Below are 24,043 nucleotides of genomic sequence, written 5' to 3'. Positions count from 1 at the left end.
CCCATTTCACAGATGAGAACATCAGGAGCCAGGGAACAATGATTTTCTTAAAAGATCAGAAGTAGAACTAACCATTTTAAAAATCACAATTTGAAACCCTTCTTTCCCTCTGCATCAGCTAAATGCAAACTTGGCTGAGCATAAGAATCACCTGATTGCTTGTTAAAAATAAAAATTCCCAGGTTCCTCCCATGGATGTTTCTATTAAGTAGGTCTGTTAGGGTCCAGCAGTCTGTAATTTAAGAAGTATCCCTGTGATTAATATGACCTGGCCAATTTGCCAGGTCTGAACTAATGTGGTTATTGATATATTCTAAGTTAAAGAAAATGTGAGTTCTTTCATGGCAGTACAAAGGAGAATTTATACTTCTTTTTAATAATTTTCCCCTGAGGGAAGACATTCAGAAAAAATAACAGCCCTGCATTATCAAACTGTAGGCCTGAATTACAATTCTGTAACTCTTATTTTCTTTGGTCATTGTTGTTCTAAAATGAACTGGGTAGTTCTTTACTCAGAAGAACATGAGTATGCGTTCGTTTCATTTTGTAGTATAAGTCGTGAGTTGAACGCACATAGTCACGGCTTCACGAATGGAAAAATAGACTGGCTACTACAAATTATAGTAGTGAAATACAATATACTGGCTAAAGACCAATTGTAATGACACATGTGGCCTAGTTTGGCAGTTCCTCTGCAGGAAGGGTGAAGCAGCTGCACTCTCAGTGGCCCCACCAGAGACGCCCCTTGGCAACTGTTTGTCCTAGGACACTGACTGAACATTTGCTTCCAAAAGAATGCCCTTAAAGCCCTTAAAACTCCATTCCTCAAGGTAGCTTTACCAAGTGACACAGAGGAAAGAGCCCTAGAATCTCACACCAACCTAGGTTCTGAAATCATGCTCTCCTGCCCACTTGCTATATGGCTGTGATCAAATCATTTGACTTCTCCAAGTCTCACTTCCACCTCTGTAAAGTGAGGATAATGATATCCATTCTACTGATTTCCTGAGGGATAATTTTGAGGATTATATTAGCTAATATGTTAACATTTGCCTGGTAGCAAATAATCACAAAACTCTATGGCATATGACAATAAACATTTAGTTTATTGTCCTCAAAAAACACAAAATAGAAATACCATTTGACCCAGGAATTCCACTCCTAGGAATTTACCCTAAGAATGCAGCAGCCCAGTTGGATAAAGACATATGCACCCCTAGGTTTATCCGAACACTATTTACAATAGACAAGAAATGGAAGCAACCTAAGTGTCCATCAATAGATGAATGGATAAAGAAGATGCGGTACATATACAAAATGGAATATTATTCAGCCATAAGAAGGAAACAAATCCTACCATTTGCAACAACATGGATGGAGCTAGAGGATATTACGCTCAGTGAAATAAGCCAGGTGGAGAGAGACAGGTACCAAAGGATCTCACTCATCTGTGGAGTATAAGAACAAAGAAAAACTGAAGGAACAAAACAGCAGCAGACTCACAGAACCCAAGAATGGACTAAAAGTTACCAAAGGGAAAGGGACTGAGGAGGATGGGTGGGAAGGGAGGGATAAGGGCGGGGAAAAAGATAGGGGGCATTACGATTAGCATGTGTAGTGGGGGGGCACTGGGAGGGCACTACAACACAGAGAAGACGAGTAGGGATTCTGCAGCATCTTACTATGCTGATGGACAGTGACTGTAATGGGGTTTGTGGGGGGGGGACGTGGTGAAGGGGGGAGCCTAGTGAACATAATGTTCCTAATGTAATTGTAGATTAATGATACCGAAAAAAAAGAATGCCATGTTATACGCACATCTCTATGAAAACCCTGAGGCAGGTGATGACGGGAAGATTCGAGGAGGATTTCTGATGCTTTCACCAAATACAGCGAGCCTCCATGTAGGCAAGAGCTCCCAAGAAGGACTCTCTGGGGTGTCTTAAATTGGTAATGGACACGAGGAGCAGCCCTGCCGCTGATGACTAAGATCCCTGAAACCGTGAATACTTCTCGGTGAAGTGCTCGCCAAGGAAGAAATGACCGCCTTCCGTGACTTTGCCAAACACATTCCTGTGAAAACTGTCATGAATTAAAACAGTATCGAAAGATAATGTATATTTTGGTTGGTGTGTAGGGTTTTGGCGTGCATGCCTTTAAGGTTACCAGGGAAGAAAGGGTTCAGCCCGGGACAGCCACCATGAGAGAAACGCGGGCACAAAAAGCGCGGGCTGCGGGTCTCGCGATGCTGCAGTGCGTGGACACGTAGGCCAGACGCTTGCCGCGCATGACGAGTGCACATGCGCACGGCGGCTGCACAGGGTGGAGAAGTCGTCAGGGGTGGCGCACCTCTCTTTCTCGTCCCGCCTGCAGCGGCGATCGGTTGGTCGTGACGACTGCTCCCAGAGTGATGGCTGCTGCCGCCATATGTGGACTTTCAACAACTTTCAAGTATTTGGTGTAGTGCTGCTTTAGGGCGGTTTTCGTGCGGTCCATTTTGAGGTAAGCCTGGTCGCTTCTCTCAGGATTGTAGTGGGAATGGGCTCCATAGGTCGATATTAAGACAAGATTTCAGCCCGTTCCTCGGCACACTTACGTTTTCTCTTCTTTCAGGGCTGCTCTTCTTTACCACAATGGAACGAGCTTTAGAACAAGCTTTGGAGGGTGTGGAGTGTGCCACTGGCAGTGCCCAGCAGACACCTCCTCAAACGGAACAGTCTCCTGAGGGAAAATCTCTTTATGAGAAACTTTACAACGTTTACGTTGAACGAGGTGGACAAGAGCCTGGGGTTACAGAGGAATTAAGAGACATTGTGAATTTGTTGGAGAAGCTGGTTAGGAAAGAGTTGCTGGCGTGTTTACTAGTCAGCGTATACCCAGGAAAGGGGGGATATTCTGTGATACTCAAGGGGGAAAAGGGCTCGTCATATTTGGAGACCATTAACCTGCCTTATGAGGTAGGGGAATTACTCGATTATTTACATGGAGAAGAATTGCCTCCCATTTTGGAAGATATTCTGGAAGATTCTCAGATTAACATTTTTTACTGGGGCTGTGTGGTAACAGAAATACAGGACTACAGATTTCCCAGTTTCCTTGCGCTTACTCGTTACCAAAGCAGGTATGTTCTCTTACACGCAACGATGAAGACTTTCGCCTGTGACCAACCGTCCAAAACCAGTGAGAACCAGAAATGGACCCAGCAAGACAAAGTTGTACGTGAGAGCCAACTGCTTTTAACTACCGCTGAACCACTGTGCCTAGGTCTTCCTATATCAGGAGCAGAGGTGACCACAGGGCCAATGAAAAGGGGCATCAAGAGGTGTTGTAGCCCCTCTCTGAGTGGGCAGGAGGAGCTGTCTCTTTTTCCATCATTTCCTGAGCTAAAACCATTACCTTTGTGCCACAAAACCAATGAAAGTGAAGCAGGTGAGCACAATGACCTAATTTCTAATACAGGAAATTGTGTAGATATGTGGCAACAGAAACCCTGTGACTTGAACGTAACTTCTGAAGCGGATGTTGAGAAATATGCTGAAGAATTGGAGAAGTTTTTAGAAAATGATGACCCGTACCTAGCAACCTGGCCAATCTTTGACAAAGACTTTTATTCTGCATTTGACTGGGAATCAGGCAATCTGTCCAAGACAACAGAGCTAGACTCGGTTAAGCCACTTGATGATCCAGTTAGCTCTGGAAAAGAAAGTTCAGGTAAAGAAGTCAGAGGTGAGACACAGCTGCCTTTCCTCCAGAACTTCAAAAATGAGCACTCAGTGTTCAGTGGGTTCAAGGAATTGGTCCAGAAGAACCTTGGCAGTTGTCCATGCCAGATGTGCCACAGCTCCAGTGGCTCAGCCAGCCTCAGCCAACCTTCCCCAGGGAGTGACATAGAACAACCTGAGACCGTGGTGGCTCAGGCTTCAGTCCTGGGGGAGGAAGTCACACAGCCACCTCCAGGCATCATGCTTTCCTCCAGCTCCAGCCAGAGCTCCTCGCATAACAGTCTTCTTCCACAGCAGGCCAGCAGCTCTCTTCAGTCTCCTGCTCCTGCTCCTGCTCGTGCCCAGGAAAGCTCTGTGGAAGTGAATAAAGGTACCTACCTTCTTGCCACCACCCTGCCCAGCACCAGCTCATCACAGAATGTCCCTGCCACCCAGGCCATCGCCAACTGTGTCAGTCGGAACATCATTAGAGAAGGTGGCCATGTTGGTGGAGACCAGGCTGTGCTGAGTGGTCCCAGATCCACGCAGGGCTCCAGCTGTCCGGCCTGGGCTCCTGCAGAAGTCAAGCCCGACATCCCACCCTCAGAAGCTTGTCCACAAAATGCAGCACCCACTGCACCGCAGCCTCCTTCTCAGGTAGCTGCTGAGTACCGCCTAATAAATGATCCAGGTCTCAAGCAGGTAATTCTGTTGAGGCCATATAGTATGCCTCTGAACACCCAGCAGCAGCAGCTCTATCAGCTGGTTCTACAGCAGCAGTTGCAGCAACCCAGAGCTCCTGCTCCCCAGCAGCCAGTGCCACCGAGTTCCAACGCTCCGGGTCCCGGGCAGCCAGCCCCACTGAGTGCCAGCGCACAACCCTCAACCACTCAGGCAACGGCCTCCACCACTTTGCTAACTACAGTCATGGATCCCCATGGAAGGGGAGGCTCTCTGCATCCCCAGGAGATGCTGCTGCTTCCGGCTGACCCCCACCAGGTAAGACCTGGGTGGTCATAATGTTGCAATGACTGTGTGTAAGTATTTCTCTCAGAATGCCTGTCATATTTTGCCTTCCTAAGCAGGGGCCCCAGCAGCAGAACCCCCAGCGGCAGGTGCTGTGGAGAATCTTGCAGCACTCCATGTCTGGGACCACAGTAGGTACCGAGACATCTGGGCCACCGCAGGGCCTGGAGGAAGACAGCCAGCTTAAAGGTAATACGACGGGAGACCCACCAGCCCCTCCCAAATCCTGAACTGTGCACTCCTTGCCCCCTCTCTTTAGAAATGGGCATCGACCTAAACGATGTCTGCATTGTACCTTGCTTTTTTCGTTAAGGGGTCAGTGTTTTATATTGTTAGGTGTACGAGCGTTGTATGGAAGCGGAGCCCCATGGTGTCCACTAAGAAACAAGGAAGTGATCGCTATCACCTGGGGTGGTTTTGCTGCAGTCACCACTTAGTGGCTGCCCTAGTTTTTATTAGAATGGTCTGAAGTGTATCCAAATCCCAACTAATTCCAGTTTCCACTCTTGAAGCCTATAGTTTCTCCAAAACGGTAAAGCTACAATTCAAACAAAGCTAAAATTGGTAGTGTTTCGACAAAATGATGTAAATGTTCTCTAGCTGGGTTAAAAAACACAGAATGTGAAATTTACCATCTGAGCTATTTCAAAGTGGACCTTTCAGTATGTTAACTGTATTCTCATTGTCAGGCAACAGACCCTGAGTTGGAGTGATCTTGCAAAAGTGGAACTCCATCTCCTTGGAGCACAGACTCCCATTTCCCTGTGCCCCTGCCGCTGGCAACCACCTTTGTGTTTCCTGTGTGTGTGGCTTTGCCCGCTTCAGATGCTTGGTGTTGTAAGTGTATTCATGCAGCGTTTGTCTCCCTGTGACGGGCTTATCTCAGCACAGTGTCCTGAAGGTCCATCCATGTTAAAGCATGAGGTGGGGAGGTTAGAGCTTTTTGAAACGGGTTTCACTGTATGTACTCTACACTGTGGTGACCTGTGAGGTGGTAGACATCTTTGAGAAGAATGTGCTTTTGTATTTTTTCCTTTCATTTACAGGGGTGTGCACAGCGCACTGAATGTAATTTTTATAAGTTAGTTGTGAAAAAAAATTAAAAATACCTCAAAATGATGGGGTCACAGCTGACCTGTAGATGCCTGGGCCCACTGCCTCACTCAGGCCCAGTGCTGCCTCTGGGCAGCCACCTCTGCTCTTGAAAACAGGTATTTCTGGGACCTCTTCTTTTCTCCCTTTATAAAATCACTTAACCTTTCATAAAAGCACAAAAAGTGACTCCCTTTTTGAAATCACTTCTCTTCTCCCTTCATGAAATCACTTAGTGTTTAACCATTCACCCAGTGATGTCCATTTCGGTGGTTTCCACCTTTAAGCTACTGTGAATAGTGTTTTTATGACTGTTTGTAAGTATTTTTCTCTGAGTGCCTGTTAAATTTTTTGCTCTTTGAAGGGCAACCCATCTGCCTAAACTTTGTTTTTCACCTTTTACCCTAACAACGACAATGTCGACAAAGGAAATTTATTCTGGCGGTTGCAAAAGAGATGAGCCACGACTCAACAGGGGAGTTTTACTCCATTAGCCCAGCCGCCCTGATGCGCCACCGATCCTGTTAAGGGAAGATTTCATCCAACTTCAAGCAGACCTGTCAGCTAGGCCATCTGAGTGACGCTGAGCCCATTGCAGCTTTGTGAAGCCGGCACTTTGAAGATGTGAACCAGCACAGTAACCGGTTGCAAAGAAGAGTTTCCACTCGGCCTTGACAACCAAGCAGACACCTGAACTCAGAATCTCACCAGACTTGATGTACTGTCTCCGTTTTGCCCTTTCTGTGGTCCTTTCCAGGACTGCATGGAGACAGAGGCTCAGCTTGTGCTTGAGTAATGCGGTGCTCCCTTCCCAGGCACGCAAATCCATTCAGCTCTGTTCAGAGTGCCATGTGGCGGTCTTGTTTATTTCCTCCTAATGATCCCCAGCAAGGCTGGTAATTTGATGCAGGCTCACTTTTGAGGATATTAACTGGTTATGTTTGTGAATAAATTTTTCATTCATGTTTGATTGCTGAGAACCTTGAGGCTCTTCCTTGTACCAGGTCAAATCCGTACTTGGTCAGAAATTAGTTTTGTGCAGGGTGTGCCTTTACACTTCAAGGCTGATCATCGATATGACATTGCTGTGCAAAGGCAGGGCCTTGTAATATTCCAGCAGGGAGCAGAGAGAGTGGTGCAGAAGATGAACACTCAAAAAAATCCAGTACAGCAGGACATGTCTGGCAGAACTGGGGCCCCTGTGGCAGGGTGGGAATTTGGGAACGGGATTATATTCCTTGAAGACATTTGCAAGTGAAGGGAGAAGTCTAGCTCCAGTCAGCACTGCCCAATACAAGTATAACGTGGGTCCCATATGGAATTTTAGATATTTGTAGTCATATTTTAGTAAGTAAGAGAAACAGGAGAAACTACTTACAGTAATTTATTAGCCCCAATATATCCAAAAGATTATCATTTCCACAGGTAATCAGTACCTTAAAATTCTTAATGAGATATTTTTGTTTTATTTTTTTTACTAAATTTCAAAATCCAGACACAGCCTGTCTCAATTTGGATGGTAACTTTTCATCAGAGATACCTGATCTGTATTTAGATTTTTATAAAATCTACAGTTGAAAGAAATGTAGATTCACCTTCTGAACATAGTAATAAGTTTTCCAATTGAATCACGAATCAGTTTTTGGACTTAGATGAGTTAACATTAAATAAGAATTAGTTCCTCAGTCTTACTAGCCACATTTCAGGTGGTCAGTAGTGGCGATGGTGTTGGACATCGCAGGTCTTGAGGGAAGGAGGGGCAGAGCAGACCACAGAGACAGAGCCTCAGGTATGAACGGGGGGCCCTTTGTGACATTAGGCAGGAGCCAGTTGGCAATGCGCGCATTTGGAGTGGGAGTGATGACACGGATTCACATGCAAGGCCATACCTCCCAGAAATCCCTGCGCCTTCGGGCGCCTGGCCAGGAGCTGCGGGTAGGGAGCAAGTGGCCCCAGCTCTGGAGGGAGGCGGGGGGTAGTCATAGAAAAACAAGGCTCAGCCCTTTGACAGGCTCTGCCCTGCCATATTTCAAACGCCAATGAAGACACTGACCATCCCAGCAGTTAATCAAAACGCACCTGTTCCTCCCGGTCCCCAAGAAGCTGGGAGCCCGAGGGAATGGGGGAGAGGAAGCCCACCTCTTGCTCTTCCAGCCTTCCTTCCTGTCCATTTTCTCGGCCTCTAGCTCTTCAGCACAGAGGAAGCAGAGCAGCCACGACTTGGTGTTTGTGGGCGTGGGTGGTGGCTACCTGGAGGCTCCTATCACTCCAGGTTTCCTTGATAGGAATGTGTAGTTGGCTACATCTGCATCTGAAGAGTCAAGTTCCTGTTCCTCCAGCCCCATTGCACCTTGCCCCACCCAACCTTCAGCTTGCCTGGGAGTGAGTCCTGCTCACCCTGGCCCTCAGCCTGCCCTTGCCTCCCCACCCCCACCTTCACTCCCACAGCCGCTGGCAGCAAGGGGTGTTGGAGTTAATTGTTAAATTCAGTTCAACAAGTTCCTCATTAGGGACAAATTACCTGAGTTTGAAATCTGCTAATTTTCCAATCAGAGTGAGTGTTTGCACTTGTGATTTGGAAATAATTACCATATGGTAAAAGCAAACCTATGTGGGGATTAAAGTAAAGGTGAGGGAGGACAGGAGCTTATTTTGGCAGCTTCCCTGGAAACTCGTGTTGGCATATGCAGATTAGGTGACGTGCCCTGGGATTGTGGCTGGGAAAGCACACCAGTAGCACAGTCTCACCAGGGCTGTTTATTTCATGGGCTAATAGCCCTGAAAGGTGATCTTGGCCTTGAAGGAAGAGCAGGGTTGCTAGCCTTCGAGGGCCTGAATTGTGTTTGGAAAAGGAAAAAGCAGTCTTTTGGAGTCAGCTATTTCATCTAAAAATATATCTATACTTTTGCTTAAATCTGTCCTCCATCTAAAGCTTCTGCCTAAAATACAAATAAAAACAGTTCCTTGGGGGTGCAAGTGGCGAGTCTACATGCTAGGTAGACAGATAGACAAGAGCATCCAGGGAAGGGGCAGATAAAGTTCAAGGGAAAAACCGCCCAGATAAGAGGGTCCCATGTGAAGACAACAAAGGCTTGCAGGGAGCTAAGTTCTTTGCCTATGGGGATCAGGCCAAACCGGTTCCAACGAGGTCCCACCACAGGCACAATCAAACAAAACTAAGAACCACCCAAGCCACACCTCATCATCATCCCATTAAAATAAAATTGGGGTTCTGCTCCCCACACCCCCATGGGCTTTTCTGTGTGCCTTCTGGGAAAAGACACGCACACCAAGAGGAATGGGTGTATAAAACTAGAGCCGTTAATCAAGTGACCTCTCCCTGTCCAAGAGGCGCCTCCCAGCTGGGTCATGATAAGTAGACGCTGCTCCTGAAAATGCAGGGCCTTTGTCTACCTTGACTCTGGCCCGCTCCTCCCTTCGAGTGTTTTAAAGTAAAATTTACCCTCCACTTCGCTATGGTCTCTGCCTTTCAGTTCTTTGTTTTGGCAGAGACAAGAACTGAGGAGAACAAAGTCAGGCCATAACGTAAATATCCTCCGGGTGAATTTACAGTGAATGTATTAGGGAAAGCTCATCTGAAAGGATCTGATGAATTGTAGACTAGTCATTGCTGCAGATCCTACTTGAGCTGAAGTGTAGAGATCTGGGTCACTCACCTGCAGTAATTTGTCCCAGTCCCAATTGCGAGACGAGTGGTTCTAAAGCTTAGGAAACCCATGGTAAAGCATAATAGGGTCTCAGGTAATTTACAAGGCAGTGCAGAAAACCTCCTGAGACATTGCGTTTGAAATTTCGCACCAAGAAGAGCTGGTCTTCCCTGAGAAGGCATTGATGCCATGTTTCTTGTTTGCAAAATCGAAGAATGAGCTTCACAAACACCCAAGGCAGGAGAGTCAGGGAGAGGCTTTTATTTATAAATAAAGTGAAAGAAAAGAGCTTCTGGCTCACTCCTGGAGGGGAGAAGAGAGCCCAGGGTGGTGCATTTTCTAGGGGATTTATAGGCGGTTCAGGATTTTTGGGAACTGAGGGCTTAGGGTGTGGACTTGTACCACATGCCCCACCCTCAAGGTGGGCTGGGTTGTTGTGTGTTTGCTAGGCCTGTTTACAGTGAAGTCAGGGTTATGCTGAGATACCCTTGGGGAACACTCAAACATTCCAGGCCAAGCTGCTCCTGGCCTTTGATCTTTAACTGATGTCACTGAAGATGTCTATATTCCTAGTCTAGTATCTTTACCCTAGAGAATTAGTGTGACCTTGACTTTGCATAATGCTGAACACAGAGTTTCGATAGGGACTTTACACTGTTACATTGCTTTGACTGTAAATATCTTGCCTTGCTTTTTCCGGAGGCCTTCACCCTACTCTGTCTAAGCCCATGGTCCCTGTCTCATTCCCCCCTGCACAGATAGAGACCCTAGCTGCTGCTAGGGAAAGGGGGTGATGACCGCTCTGGCTGCTTCATGCTGAGAAGGGGTGCAGTAAAGGGTGCAGTTAGGTTTCCATCAGTGGTCACTTGAGAGGGCCTCAGAAGATGGGCCCTTCTATTCTAGGTTCCATTTCTATTACTATTTGCAGTTTTGTGGCTTCTAGGCAAGATAGAACCAATTGTGTTATTAGGTTAAGTAGCAACATCTGGAGTTGGATTTTCCATTCTGGAAGGACAAACTTGATGAAATTAAGCATGCATTGTTGAATATGAGAACTAGAAATAGTAAAACTTTAATTGAAATGATGGGAAAAAACTAACACGTCTGGAGAATTATCACCATATATTTTGGGGAAACTAGAATTCTGAATTTAGTTTATGTCCCAATGACTAGTATTAGGATTTGGTATAGATAAAGGCTGCATTATTGAAACAATACTTTTCTCTAGAAAATAATTAACACTTAGCTTGATTATTTGCATAAGTGCATCAAAAAGAGCAATTGATTACAAAGGCTTTTTAAAATGTGCTTTGCTGGTACTTTTTATAAGGAATTTCAGATTGAACTTTTAAAGGACTCTTGAGGCCAGAAAGTGAAGTCAGACTTGCCATCAGGTTTTGCCTGCAGTACCTGTAGATTTGAGTGAATTCCTCTCTTCTCGAGGTCCCCAAGACATCCTGAGGTTCCTGCCCCTGCCAGGAAGTGACCTTCCTTACTCACCTGGAAGGCTGCTGGGAACCCTGTGAGCAAGGTACCAGGCCAGTTCTTCCAAGGGTCTTTGTTGGCTTTATAAAGTCAACCTTAGTTCCTTAAAGCTTTCTGTTCATATCTGAGTTTACACACGTCTTTCAGGTATAACATTCCAGTCAAAGCCTTGGTAATACAAGCTGTGTTTTTAATTGGTCCTCTTACAAGGAAAGCAGATTCTTACTGAACTTATGCAAATAAACATACTGCCATGAAATATAAAAATAGTCACTGAGAGTTTTTAAATTCTGGAGGGATCAGGTAGAAAGATAAAGTTTCAATTCTGCTTATAAAGATAGTCATTTACTAAACTGTTGTCAGCGTATCAGCAACATTTGAAACAAAAAGCCACAAAATCATCTTCCTTAGTTTACTTAATCCCATGTAACCAATACCTGTTCTGCTGAAATCTAATTCTTTACTAGGTTAGGAGTAATAAAACAGTGACTATAAATGACAAAACACTTACAAACGACAATGGTTAAAGATCTGATGAGAGCTTACTATAAGACAGTTGACATAAGGAAATTTGGATATTTTTATAACACAAAACATTCAGTAACAAAGTTTAGCATCATTCCCTTTGACAGTGCTTTCCAGGTAAATATGTATCAGATAAATAAGCCAAATTAGCCAAATATTTTCCCTGATGAGGAGAAAAAATTCCTCTGACATGTTCCAGAGGCCGTCTGGAAAATATCAGTTAACTAGATGTAAAAGCACTTTTTTGAATTTGATTCTGGGACACTGTCAGAAGGAAGTTTCTTTGGCACTTGCTTAAATAAGATTATAGGTTGCCATGAAGCAATACTTATCCATTTAACCAGAATGACAACAAAATACCTCAAAGGCAAATACAGAAGGTTACACAGTCGTTAGCAAAGTTTAGCTTTTAGTCCTTTTAATATTAAGATCTCATTTTCTTAAATACTCAGACAACTCATTGAGACTTTAAGCATGAGAAACTGCTTTGATAAAACAATTATAAAACCTTTTCCAATCTTTCAACATGAAGAGCAGACTAACAGTTTAAGAAAACTTTGTCTTTTTAACTGAAAACAAAATTCTAATTTTGCTATGTACTTGATATCGAGACTCATTTGCTTTAATTTCACATAGCATGACTATCAATTTTTCCACAAGCTTTCTACAACTTTCCTTTTACATTGAGCATTCTCCCTCTTTAAATAAAGAGCTGTACTTTAGAACAAAGTTACTTTCTTTTATTGAAAGAGACATTTTTTAGCATGCAGAAATGTTTTCCTTATTACTTCAAGTAGTTTTAATTAAAATTTAAAACATTAGGAACTTTAATTTTCAGTGAATACTGAGAAGTAGGCTATTGTAAACTTACACTAGCATTCTTTAGATTGACAAATTTATGAACACATTTTATAATTTCTGGAATCTGCTTTATAGCACAATCTTACTAAGCACAAAATATGTCTAAACTTAGCAAAATTTTAAGATTTCAGGTTACTACAAAAATTCTCAGGCTGTAGGTAGGTGTACACAGTGTAACACAATTATTAAGATGTTCACTTGCTACACTTAGTTTACTCATTCTTAACAACTATGCTAGACTACTTACAAAACCTTTACTGAATATTAGACAAAGTCAAGCCTCTAAGCATTTTATTCTTGAAAGATTTAGCAGATAACATCAACTTAAATGACTTTAGGTAAACTTAGGCAGCTGATAATCATAAGGACATGTCCATTTCAGTTCAACTTAAATCAGCATTAATGCTTATTATCTTTTATTAGAATTTTATGGAAGTTTTAGAATGCCCAATTTTCACAAGTGCTTGTCTTTAAATCAATTTTATTAATACCATTCAGAGGTAGAAAAGTATTTTTCATTTATACACTTAGACACACAAACATACAGATTGAGATGTAATGACTACAGTGGCAATACTTATCATAAAAGAACATATACACAGACAGATAAACTGATACAAAGATTTGAGTTACTAATATCCAATTGCCTTCTTTCCTTTTAGCTTATTTGACTAAAAGTATCTCAGTTTTCAAGAATACACTCTACAGGCAAGCAGTTTACATAACTGGGTTAAGGTTTAGATGGCCCCAGACTACAGGGCTGATGAAGGCTCTGAACTGATAGGGACTGTGTGTGTCCAGGGGCTGGAAATGAAATTCAAGTACAATTCTAGCACCAGTCATTTAAAGCCAGGCTGTATTGCAGAAGATAAATTTCTTCTGTTTCAGGGAGTTTAGTTTAAAAAACTCCCAATTTTTGAAGATAATGAACTCAATAAGTAGAATAGATTTTCACCAAAAAAATTTAGAAAACTAGACCCATATTGTAGTTCACAGGACTTTTGACTATTTTCTTTCCTTGCATTAAAATAAATTTGGCTACATAACCTTATTATATTGTATACTTCTCTCAGGGGCCAAGCCTCTCCATTTAGAGAGTTAATATTGAGGCCAGGCTTGTGTGCAGAAGATAAGACACTTCTTCTTTTTCAGGGTCTGGGGATCAACATTGCTCCCAGTTCTTTATAATGCAAGCCAGAGGCATGTCTGGCTTTAACTTGAAGAGGAAGCTACCACCTGGGAGAGAGAAAGACAGGTATGCAACACCTGGTTGGCCTTTTCTGTGTGAGGGCGTCCCCTCGCCTTGGAGCCTGGGTGACAGTGGTCAATCACCTCCTCTGCCGGCCTACTGAAATTAACCAGTCCCTACCAGCATGGCCTGCACCTTGTCTTGATTTCCCTCTTGCCTTCCCACTAAGCAAGAGGTGCCTCGGAGCTCTGGACTTAGTGGGATCTTACCAGTGAGCCCCTACTTTATGCTTTTTGGGAGTTTTCCTAGTTTTCTCTGCACAAGCTTTAGTCATTCCTTGAGAGAACCTGCCTGTCTGATAAGTGCAGGGACTGTGTGACCTCTGGCTGCCAGAGCCTTGGTCAGAGTCAGGAGCCTGTTTCGCTTCCCTGGGGCTGCAGAAAAGGAAATGCCTAGCCCCAGGATGACTGCCACTAAGGAAAGGAGGTCAACAGAATAGAGCCATTTACATGTTGGACTCAGGGTTCAGTTTGATTACTTCACAGACTTCGTTTATATTACACAGGAGAAAGTGGCGCAGGCCTAAGAGGACTGCTTTGAATGAGGAGCAAGGGAACTTTGTCCAAGGCCAGAGATAAAATTCAGAGGCTGCCACAAACATTTATGGGAGGGATCTATACTTAAACACCAGTTTCTGCCACTGCATGGTAATTATCCTGCTAGTCACTCACTGTGAGAAATATGATCTCTGAGACAAGAGGTCAGGTGTCATCTGCGACTCTCGCATAGGCAGCAGCCTAGCCGGAGGTTCACTTAGCACCATTGGATCAATCGGCCGGAGCCGAGATCCAAGGACCACTGTCTACTAGTCCAGTCTGCCCTTGAGTCCGCAGATTAGGAGAGGAAAGTAGGAAGTTGGCTCAGCCACTCCCCAACATTCTCGTCCATCTGCAGGCAGGGGATCAAGGAGCCGCAGACACTGGGAAACCTTTCACTGGAGACTTAAGACTGATAGCCGACACTAATCGTCTTTTAAGTGGCTAACAGGTGCCCAGACACATTTTATGAGATAAAGAACGCAGCATTAAGTCAGGAATAAGAGTGAAGCATAGGTCTCCTACCTTGCAGTGGTGAGCATCGGGTTCCGTGAGATTGATGAAGTTAGGAGAGTTAGGGACGCCCCCACCTGCCTCACTCAGAGGCCAGGGCAGCCTGAAGAAGCAGGCGGGAAGTCAGAGACAGAGAGAGACGCTCCTCACAGACACGCAGTCGGGCTGTTGGGGCCTGATTCCAGACATGCAGACTTGTGAGGAGCCGCTGAAGTGTAGCCTCAGCCTAGACTCTCACAGGGGCCCACGGCCTTCCTCAGTCCCTCTCATCCGAGGAGATACCTCTGAAAGGGAATCCTGGCCTCGACTCAGGTGGCTTTCCCAGCTCCCAAGGGAGACGGGGGATCCACTGAGGGAGACGCAGGGGAACCTGTCGCTTGAGACTTTGAGATTGGCAGCCGGGCTAGTCCCATGTAAGTGGCTGATGAGCGCCCCATGCTGTGAGCCACGGACAGCTTCCTTCTATAAGGACAGTGAAAGAAAAGGCAGGCTTGGATGCCGATACTCACCTCCGAAGCTATCCCGGATGAGCCCCCAAAGATATGCCGGGGTTCTTGTTCACAGAGCCAAAGAATGAACTTCACAAACACTCAAGGTAGGAGAGTCAGGGAGAGACTTGTGTTTATAAATAAAGTGAAAGGAAAGAGCTCCTGGCTCACTCCAGGAGGGAGAACAGAGCCCAGGGTGGTGCACTGTCTAGGGGATTTATAGGCAGTTCAGGATTTTTGGGAACTGAGGGCTTAGGGTGTGGACTTGTACCACATGCCCTGCCCTCAAGGTGGGCTGGGTTGTTGTGTGTTTGCTAGGGCTGTTTACAGTGAAGTCAGGGTTATGCTGAGATACCCTTGCGGAACTCTCAAACATTCCAGGCCAAGTTGCTCCTGGCCTTTTGACCTTTAACTGATCTCACTGAAGATGTCTAATATTCCTAGGCTAGTATCTTTACCCTAAAGAATTAGCGTGACCTTGACTTTGCATAATGCTGAACACAGTTTCAATAGGGACTTTATACTGTTACATTGCTTTGACTAAATATCTTGCCTTGCTTTTTCTGGAGGCCCTCACCCTACTCTGTTTAAGCCCATGGTCCCTGTCTCAGCAGTATCCTTCCTCCTTTCTGATAACTGGAGTTGCACAAGTTCTCAGCATTCTCTGTGCACCTCAGCTGCCAGGAAACTCAAAACTGAATTTGAAACTGAAACCACCATGTTTACATTTATGGTTTGCACTTCAGGATCCTCACTCCTTATTTTTTATTTCTATTTTACTACTACTTTTTACTGGTCTTTGTCATAGATTACTTCATATCTTTTGCCAAAGAAACTGGGAGCAAATGCGTCTCTACATACATAAACGTGCAGTAGCTTCTATTTGTTTATTTACACTGCCTTTAATTTTTTGATAACCTTGCCCATTAGGTATTACTATCCTCTTACAAAGGAAGAAACTGAGGCTCAGATAGGACTTGCATAAGACAAAAAAAAACTTATTTTCTGTCTCTTTCCAAAGTCCACGACCATGCCTCGGTACATAGCTGATATGTTGACAGGTGTCAACTCGGTGCTGCACCATGTACATGAAACTTACTTTTTCCAATCACTGCGTTCAACCATGTAGCATCCTTTTCCCATTCTTTAATGACACCTTGGGCAGATCGCATAACTTTCTGGGTTATCTGGTTAAAGCTGGTCAGTCCCAATTACAATTTCAACATCATTCCCTCTGGTCCTAGGGGCAGAGGGAGAAGGGAGACAGATCTTCTGCAGACGTGCTCCTTTTCCAAGTCTGATGTGATCTGCTGAGCTGAGGGAACTCCACACCAGGGGGCCAGTGGCTTTTCTCCTGGGTTCCTCCTTCCCTGGGGCCTGCCTTCCCAGGCAAGCAAATCCTTTCAGCTCTGTTCAGAGTGCCATGTGGTTGTCTTGTTTATTTCCTCCTAATGATCCCCAGTAAGGTTGGTAATTTGATGCAGCTGTCACTCAGATGCAAAGGAAAGAGTATCGCCCTAGAAATAAAATCTCAGACCTGGTAGTTATTCATAGAACTATGCAAGGAGGACCTTCCCATGTGCCTCATACTAGGTTAGGCTCCAGATGAGATGGGGACAATGCAGATACCAAAGAAAAGTGAAATGCCTCTTCAGAATCTGGATTTCATTCAAAACTCAAGGTGTTTTATCTGTCAGCAGTTTAAGTAAGATCCCCAGTATGATAAAGTCTCAATAGAATAAAGAATGTTACATATTTAATGATGAGTAGATAATAAAATGGGAAATAATGGAAGGCTCAAGATTTTAGTGGCTTATCACCCTACTAGAAGTCAGAGGTCAGGACACAGACCAAGGAGATGGTGGAAATAAGATTCCAGAGAGAAAAGTACTGCCCAGGCCATGTAGTCCAGGTATGTGTATTTGCACAGAGAAGTTTTACTCATTTGAAAATGATAGGTTTATAAAATCTCTATCATTCCATTCTAGACTTCTGTTTTGAGAAAATCTTGGGAAAGTCACCCACTTCTCCCAAGAAATTTTTGTTTTTATCTTAAAAGTAACACAAATATGTTATGTTCCTTGCTGGACAGGCTGTCTCCAGGTCACATCAGCAGTTCTCCCACCTTCCAATGATACCAAAACTGTCTTTGGTTTTTGTTGTGTCCTGCCTCTAGAAATAGCACCATAACCACTTGTTCATTAGAGAAAGCTGAGTTTATTCTTACTGATAAGGGAAAAGGTGAACTTGACAGTCTTAGTAATGTTTCATGTAGTTAAATATATTTTTCCATAAAAGTCTAATAAAATAATCCTTCTATTTCAGAACTTTATTGATCTGCAGGAGAAATGTTCTTCACTGCTTTAATTGCATTTTGAAAAATACATAGACAGGATATTTTTTTGGCTCTGTTCATAGTACATGCTAGGTACTGTTCTGTTTCTCATGTTTTATCTTAGTCCGTGCAAGGACCATCTAACAAAGGTACAGAAATGGATGAGTGTAACTCTGGGGGGAAATCCCAGGGCAAAATACCTTTGAAGCCAGTCAATCAAAGGGACAAATAAAGTGGGAGAAATCCGTTTATTGCCTACTTCTGCTTGCCTGTGTCACGCCACCCAGCTGTAAAAACCTTTCTGGTCCAGATATGCCCTTGCTTCTCCTTGTAATCACCTACTGATATGGAAATGGACTACTTTTCTCCACCCCTTGGAAACATCTATTGATATGGAGATGAATTAAGGCCAGGTGAGAGGTTTTGGAGATGTTGTAACTTTACCCACAATGAGGAAACAGGGCATTAGGACCTAAGTAATTTGCTCAAGGTCACCCAGCTAGAAATATCAGAGCCCAGATTTCCACCCAAGCCTCCTGGGGTCAGAGACTGGCCTTTTACACATTGCCCTCTCCACTGCCCCACTGAGGGCAAGACACAGACCTGTCCCTGGTGGGCTCCCCATATGGTTGGAGAGACCCAAGGCGTATGGATGAAGTGACAGATGGCAGTGTGTTACTTAGCTATCTGTTGGTGTTTGAGGGGAGCTCAACACTGACATCTCTGCTGTAATTTGGACCCATTAGAGAGATTCAGGAGCAAGACAACTGGACATCCATATATTCTCTTTATAAGTGGTACTCATGTACTTGACATAATTTAGATCGGACTAAGCAGGTTTCCTAACACTGCACCCTGGTATTAAGGAGATTCTTTCACTCATTCTCAAGCAGGGCAGACCTCCCTGTGCGTCTGATCCTCTCACTGGGGAGAACTGAGTGGGCAGAGCAAGGCCAGTTTTGCTCTAATAATGAGCAAGACTACAGGTGATGGTCCAGTTTGCTTAAACTGTACACAAGGGCCAGATTATTGAATGATTATCACAGCAGCTTGGAAAGGAGTTGCTTACAAGATATGCATTACTCATGTAATCCTTACAATTACCCTATTGGTGGTTAGTATTACTAACCCCATTTTCAAGTGAAGAAACAGGATAATACAACTTAGTGAAGGTCACACATCTAGCTAATGGAGAGGCCAGGATATAAATCTAGGTAGTCTGGCTCCAGAACCCGTGGTCTTAATCACTAAAGTGAAGCTGCTTAATAATAAATTTAGAAGGCCAATTTAGGAATAACTAGGGGTAGGTATTACTATTCTTTATAAAGTTTCCATAGAAAAATACTTCAAAATAAAATCCTTAAAAGACAGTCCTTCCATAGAGTGGGAATTCCTGCATAAAGAGATTTGGGATTATTGACGCCCTTTAGCTGCCAGTTATCCACTGTATTGAAATAAGTGGAATTATTCCAAAGTGGCTCATGCTGGCTTGCTGGGACTGAAAGGAAAGGAGCGACACATAGCAGCAATTCACCGGAGAATTCTGCTTTATTAGGGAAAGGTGCTGGGTTATATAGGAAGGGGCATGAATTGATTGAGGTATCACTTCTACGGGGCTGGTGGCTGTTGGCTAGGTGCTGGGATTGGGAGGGGAGCGAGAGGTGATTGGGCTTCAGGTGGTGCCAGCGGGAACCGAGGACCCCGAAGAGAAGCCGGAAGTTTGCCATCTTACTGGTGGGGGCCCTTCATTCCCCCCTTTCTCCTCTATGGGGTTGTGGATGTTGCTTTCTCTCTGGCTGCTTCCTGCTGAACAGGGGTGGAGAAGGGAGTGAGGGCTTGAGGATTGGTAGGAAAGGGTTGATAGGACTCCCCACAGTAAGGATGAGTAGATGTGGACTTCTTCAGGTTTGGAAATCAATGAAGGTTCCCTGTAACCATAGATTGAGGACCTGTTGATTCTAATGGTGTCAAGAGGATATGGGTGTCAGGAGCCAGGCGTCTGCAGCCATTGTTTCTAGGAACAGTTTCTAGTGGAGAGAGGGGTCTATCTCAGTGTGTGGTGAGGAGGTCATGTGAGGGTGAGGAATCTTCTGTGGCTAGAAGCTGGTAGTTCCTGAGTAAAAGCTGGTTGAAAGCTTGATTAGAGATTTTTCTGACTTGGGATTTGATGAACTTTATTATACAGGGTAAGAAGAGACAGGCGAGAAGATTGATTATTATGGGGCTTGCAATGGGGCAGAGCTAGGTGAGGAGGGGGTTTGTTAGTATTGACGAGAATGGGTTGGAATTGGAAGCAGAGTGGAGGCTGGAGGCAAGGTCGGTGAGTTTGGTAATGTCAGTTTCTACAATGCCGGAATAGCAGCACTCTTCTCAGAGGAAGACGCAGGTGCCGCCCTTCTCGGCTGTAAGCAGATCTAGGGCCCGCCGGTTTTGAAGGGTGACTTTAGCTAGCGAAGTGACCTGTCTTTGGAGAGAGGCTAGGGAATCAGCAGTGGATGTCAGGGCTCCCTCAAGTTTGGCGTTGAGATCTCTAACTGCCCATAGAGAGTGACCCAAGGCTTCTCCCGAAAACCGTGCCCCAATGGCTGAGGTGGTTAAAGAGATACTGACCATGATGGGAAGGAAAGCAGCCCTTTTTGTGCACAAGGGCAAGGGAGGTTGGAGCTCAAGAAATTCTGCCATGCTGTAAAGTGTAAGCTGTGGGATTAGGGTGACAAGAATGCAGGGTGTATCGGAGCTGAGAGGCAGTGAGTTGAAAAGACTGCCATTACACCAAAAGAAGTGTCCCGGTTGCATAAAAGTCTTAGAGCCGGAGGTAGGGGTGTAGACAGAGAGGCAGTGAAGTGCGCTGGAGGGGGGTGGAGTCGGGCCTACACAGTGGTGGATGGTGAGATTATCTGCGTATTCTGATTCCCATAGGGGTATGTCTGCCAGGGGGCGGAGGGGTTGTCTTTCTGCATGGAAGGAGTAGTTGGAAATATTAAGGGGCACGGCGGCCAGCAGTGGGCGCTGTAGTGATGCGCACAAGAAACAATTGGCGGTGTTGAGGGTGTGGTTGAGAAAGATGGTGGTGTCCTGAATGAGCTGTAACGAAGAGTAGGAGAAATGGGAAGAGGGGCGGGGATAAGAAGATGAAGAGGCCTGTCAAGAGTTTGGGTAATGACTTTTTCAGAATGTCTGATATCTGATGCAACTTGAGAGATCTGGGAATGAGAGGGAACATACTTTCGAGAGATATGAAGGGTGCCGTGGGGGGTCGAGGACCCCCCGTAGTAAACTGAGGCTGTGACTCCGGCGGCCCATCGAGAGTCCCAGGGATCTGGGATTGATAAGGAGAATAAGCTGTTGGGATATTTCATGAAACGATTGGAAGAGTAATACTGTGGGTACTGGAAGTTACTCATGTAGTGAATGGTGCAAGACCAGTAGGGACATCCCCCGTAGGTGTCTGGCCATCGCCTGCAATAGGCTTGTCTTTGTTCATAGAGGAAGCAGAGGTAGGGAGAATAAGGGTAGCTGCTAGTGAACACTTCAGTGGAGGGAGGAAAGTGGAGGTATAAAGGCTCAGAGCAGCTTTTCAGAGGGCAGTCTGGTGTGGCAATGAGGGCAGTAACTTTTGTTTGATGCTGTGTATAAGTCTGTCTGACTTTGAATCGCCATACAAAGGAGGCTGGGGTGGCGGGGAAGACAATAGGAATGAGGAAAAAAAGCAAGAGAGCAGTAAAGGAGGAAAAAGTCATGATTTGGGTATGGATGGCAAAGGGGGTGAATGGGATTTTGGAGGAAAGAGGACAGTAAGGTCAGGAGTCTGGAGGGAGGGAGAGTCTATAAACTTTTGTAGGTTAAGAGATCTTTTAGGTGATGTGGGGACAGAATGGTAAGGGGCGCCCTGAATGTCAATCTATGTATGAGCTGCCTTCTGCAAGAGCTGTCTAGCGGCTAATGCTCGTAGGCAGGGGGCCCATCTCTGAACTGTGGGGTCTAATTGCTTGGAGAGATAAGCTACTGGGGCAAAGGATGGGCCATAATATTGGCCTAGGACTCCTAGAGCTTGACTGGACCTCTCATGAATGTATAATGAGAAGGGCTTCGACAAATCAGGAAGATGGAGAGCTGGGGCTTCTACAAGGGCTTGACGGAGCTTAATGAAGGAGTGTTGGGGTGAGGAGGATAATGGTTTTTTACGGGGGCTCTTGCTGAGGTTGTATAGGGGTCTTGCCAACAGGGAGAAGTTAGGGATCTACGCTCTAAAATATCTAGCCAGGCCTAGAAAGGAAAGGATTTCTGTCTTGGTTTTGGGAACGGGCAGGTCAGAGAGGAGCCATTTTCTGTCTAAGGTAATGGACTTTCTTTGTTGAGATAGAAGGAATCTGAGGTAAGTGACAGGAGGGGAAGAGATTTGAGCTTTGATGGGGGGTACTCGGTAACCTCTGGAAGCTAGAAGGTTAAGTAGGGAGGCAGTGTCAGGTTGAGACTGTTCCCACGAGGGACTGCAGAGTAGAAGATTGTCCATGTATTATAATAAGGTGGACTTGGAGTGATCATGATGAAACTGTTTGAGGTCCTGACCTAGGACCTGTCTAAAAATATGGGGACTATCTCGGAAGCTTTGTGGCAAAACTGTCCAAGTGAGTTGTTCAGAATGTCTTGTGTATGGGTCCGTCCAGGTGAAGATGAAAAAATCTTGGGAGCAGGGGTCTAGAGGGATAGAAAAATGGGTCTTTGAGATCTGGGACTGAGAAGTGGGATGCCGAGGCAGGGATCTGTGATAAAAGGCTGTATGGATTTGGAACTAAGGGATGGATAGGGACAACGGCTATGTTGATGAGGCGAAGGTCTTGGACAAGGCAGAAAGATCCGTTGGTTTTTTTAACAGCTAATATGGGGGTATTAAATGGGGAGTGAGTGGGCCTGAGGTAATTTTTGTTTAAGAGATCTTGAATGATGGGTTGGAGGCTTATGAGGGCTGAAGTGGTTAGGGGGTATTGGGCCTGACAGATATACAGAGAGGGGTCATGTAATTTGATAGAGGCAGGGGGACATAGGGCCATGGAGGGGCTTGTAATGTCCCAAACTTTGGGATTTACAGGGTGTATGAGGGCGGAACTGGAGCTTTCATTGGGTAGAGGGGGGTCGTCGGCTATGAGGGCCATCAGAAAGGGAGTACTGGGGGCTGTGGGAGTGGATATAGTTATGGAAATGTGGAGGAGAGAAAGGATGTCCCATCCTAGTAAAGGGATGGGACACTGGGGCATAACTAGGAAGGAGTGGGAGAAAGGTATGGGATTGTCTAGGATTGTGCATAAAAGGGGGGGGTTTTAATGGGAAAATCTGTTTACCTCCTACCCGACTATAGGAGTAATGGCTGGCATGGTAGGGCCCCGGTATTCTCGCAAGACTGAGAAGGTGGCTCCTGTATCTAGGAGGAAGGAGATGGGGCGACCGTCTACTGTTAAAGTAACCCTGGGCTCCTGTTTGGTGATGGAAATGGTCGGGCGAGAAGCCCCCGGGCCCCGTCAATCTTCTTCTGCCAGCCCCACTATGGCGGGCTTAGGATGGGGGTTGTTCGTCCAGCCTCCCCTTCAGGTGGTTGGGCAATCAGACTCCTAGTGGCCCTTTTTGTGGCATCTGGGGCATGGGGTGGTAGGAGATCTGGGGTAGGGGCACACCCTTGACCAATGTCCCTCTTTTCCGCACTTGAAACAAGCTCCTGGGGGGGGGGTGCTTGTTTGTAGAGGGGCGCCCAGGTTGTGGTTTTATCAGCCGGGCCAACATCTGGAAATTGGCCTGATCAGCCTTTTGTTTACAGCGTTCTTTCTCCTCCTCCCGGTTATGGAAGACTTTAAAGGCCACTGTTAGGATCTCAGTCTGTGGGGTAGCGGGGCCCTGTTCTAACTTTTTGAGTTTAGCTTTAATGTCGGGGTAGCTTTGAGCTAGGAAGTATGTCATAAGGACATGTCTTCCTTCAGGTGTTTCTGGGTCTAGGCTGGTATACTGTAATAGGGCTTGAGTGAGTCTGTCTAAGAACTCAGAGGGGGTTTCGTCTCTTTTGGATTATGTCTTGGAGCTTTTGAAAATTGCCTACTTTACAAGCTGCCTTTTTCAGACCTGCTATTAAGCAGGAGGCAAAAATATCTCGAGAGCAGAGACCCATGGTGGTGTTATAATCTCAGTGTGGGTCTTGTTCAGGGACAGCAGTGGGGCCAGGGGGATAGGTGGGGTCAGTCCTGTGGGTTTCAGTAGCGTGCGTTTGGGCAAAGTCTCAAATTCGTCTACGCTCTTCAGGGAGGAGAGTATTGGCCAGGAGCATGAAAATGTCATGATGCGTGAGGCTGTAAGACTGGAGGGTCTATTGAAACTCCCTGATGTATGTCGTGGGATCAGTGGAAAAGGAACTTAGGCGTTTCTCTAGTTGGGCTAAATCTCCTAAATGCCTTTGGATCCTGCTACCTCCAGGAGGGGGGCGATAATTTTGGGAGGCTCTCGGGACCAAGTCTGAGGGGGACTGAAGGGTTCTGGCTCAGTCTGTGGGGGAGTGACGTGGTCTAGCTGCGCCTATTGAAG

At 45.4% G+C, this 24,043-nt stretch overlaps 1 protein-coding gene across 3 annotated transcripts; it reads left to right on the top strand.

Moving 5' to 3' along the window:
• Positions 1 to 2,621: 2,621 nt before the first annotated feature.
• LOC118973899 (transcription factor SPT20 homolog) lies at positions 2,622 to 6,381 on the top strand. Of its 3 annotated transcripts, XM_037026359.2 has the most exons (3): positions 2,622 to 4,700; positions 4,784 to 4,916; positions 6,248 to 6,381. In XM_037026359.2, exons 1-3 carry the CDS (start codon positions 2,634 to 2,636, stop codon positions 6,277 to 6,279), a joined length of 2,232 nt encoding a protein of 743 aa, XP_036882254.2. In that variant the 5' UTR covers positions 2,622 to 2,633; the 3' UTR covers positions 6,280 to 6,381. The 3 variants fall into 3 exon arrangements, with proteins under 3 accessions (XP_036882254.2, XP_073083889.1, XP_073083888.1); XM_073227788.1 differs by lacking the exon at positions 6,248 to 6,381 and having other exon boundaries at positions 4,787 to 6,122; XM_073227787.1 differs by lacking the exon at positions 6,248 to 6,381 and having other exon boundaries at positions 4,784 to 6,122.
• Positions 6,382 to 24,043: the final 17,662 nt, after the last annotated feature.

The sequence above is a fragment of the Manis javanica genome, chromosome X (assembly GCF_040802235.1).
Source record: "Manis javanica isolate MJ-LG chromosome X, MJ_LKY, whole genome shotgun sequence".
Taxonomy (NCBI): Eukaryota; Metazoa; Chordata; class Mammalia; order Pholidota; family Manidae; genus Manis; species Manis javanica.
The sequence above is the reverse complement of the archived record's forward strand: the minus strand, read 5'-3'. Positions and strand labels throughout refer to the sequence as shown.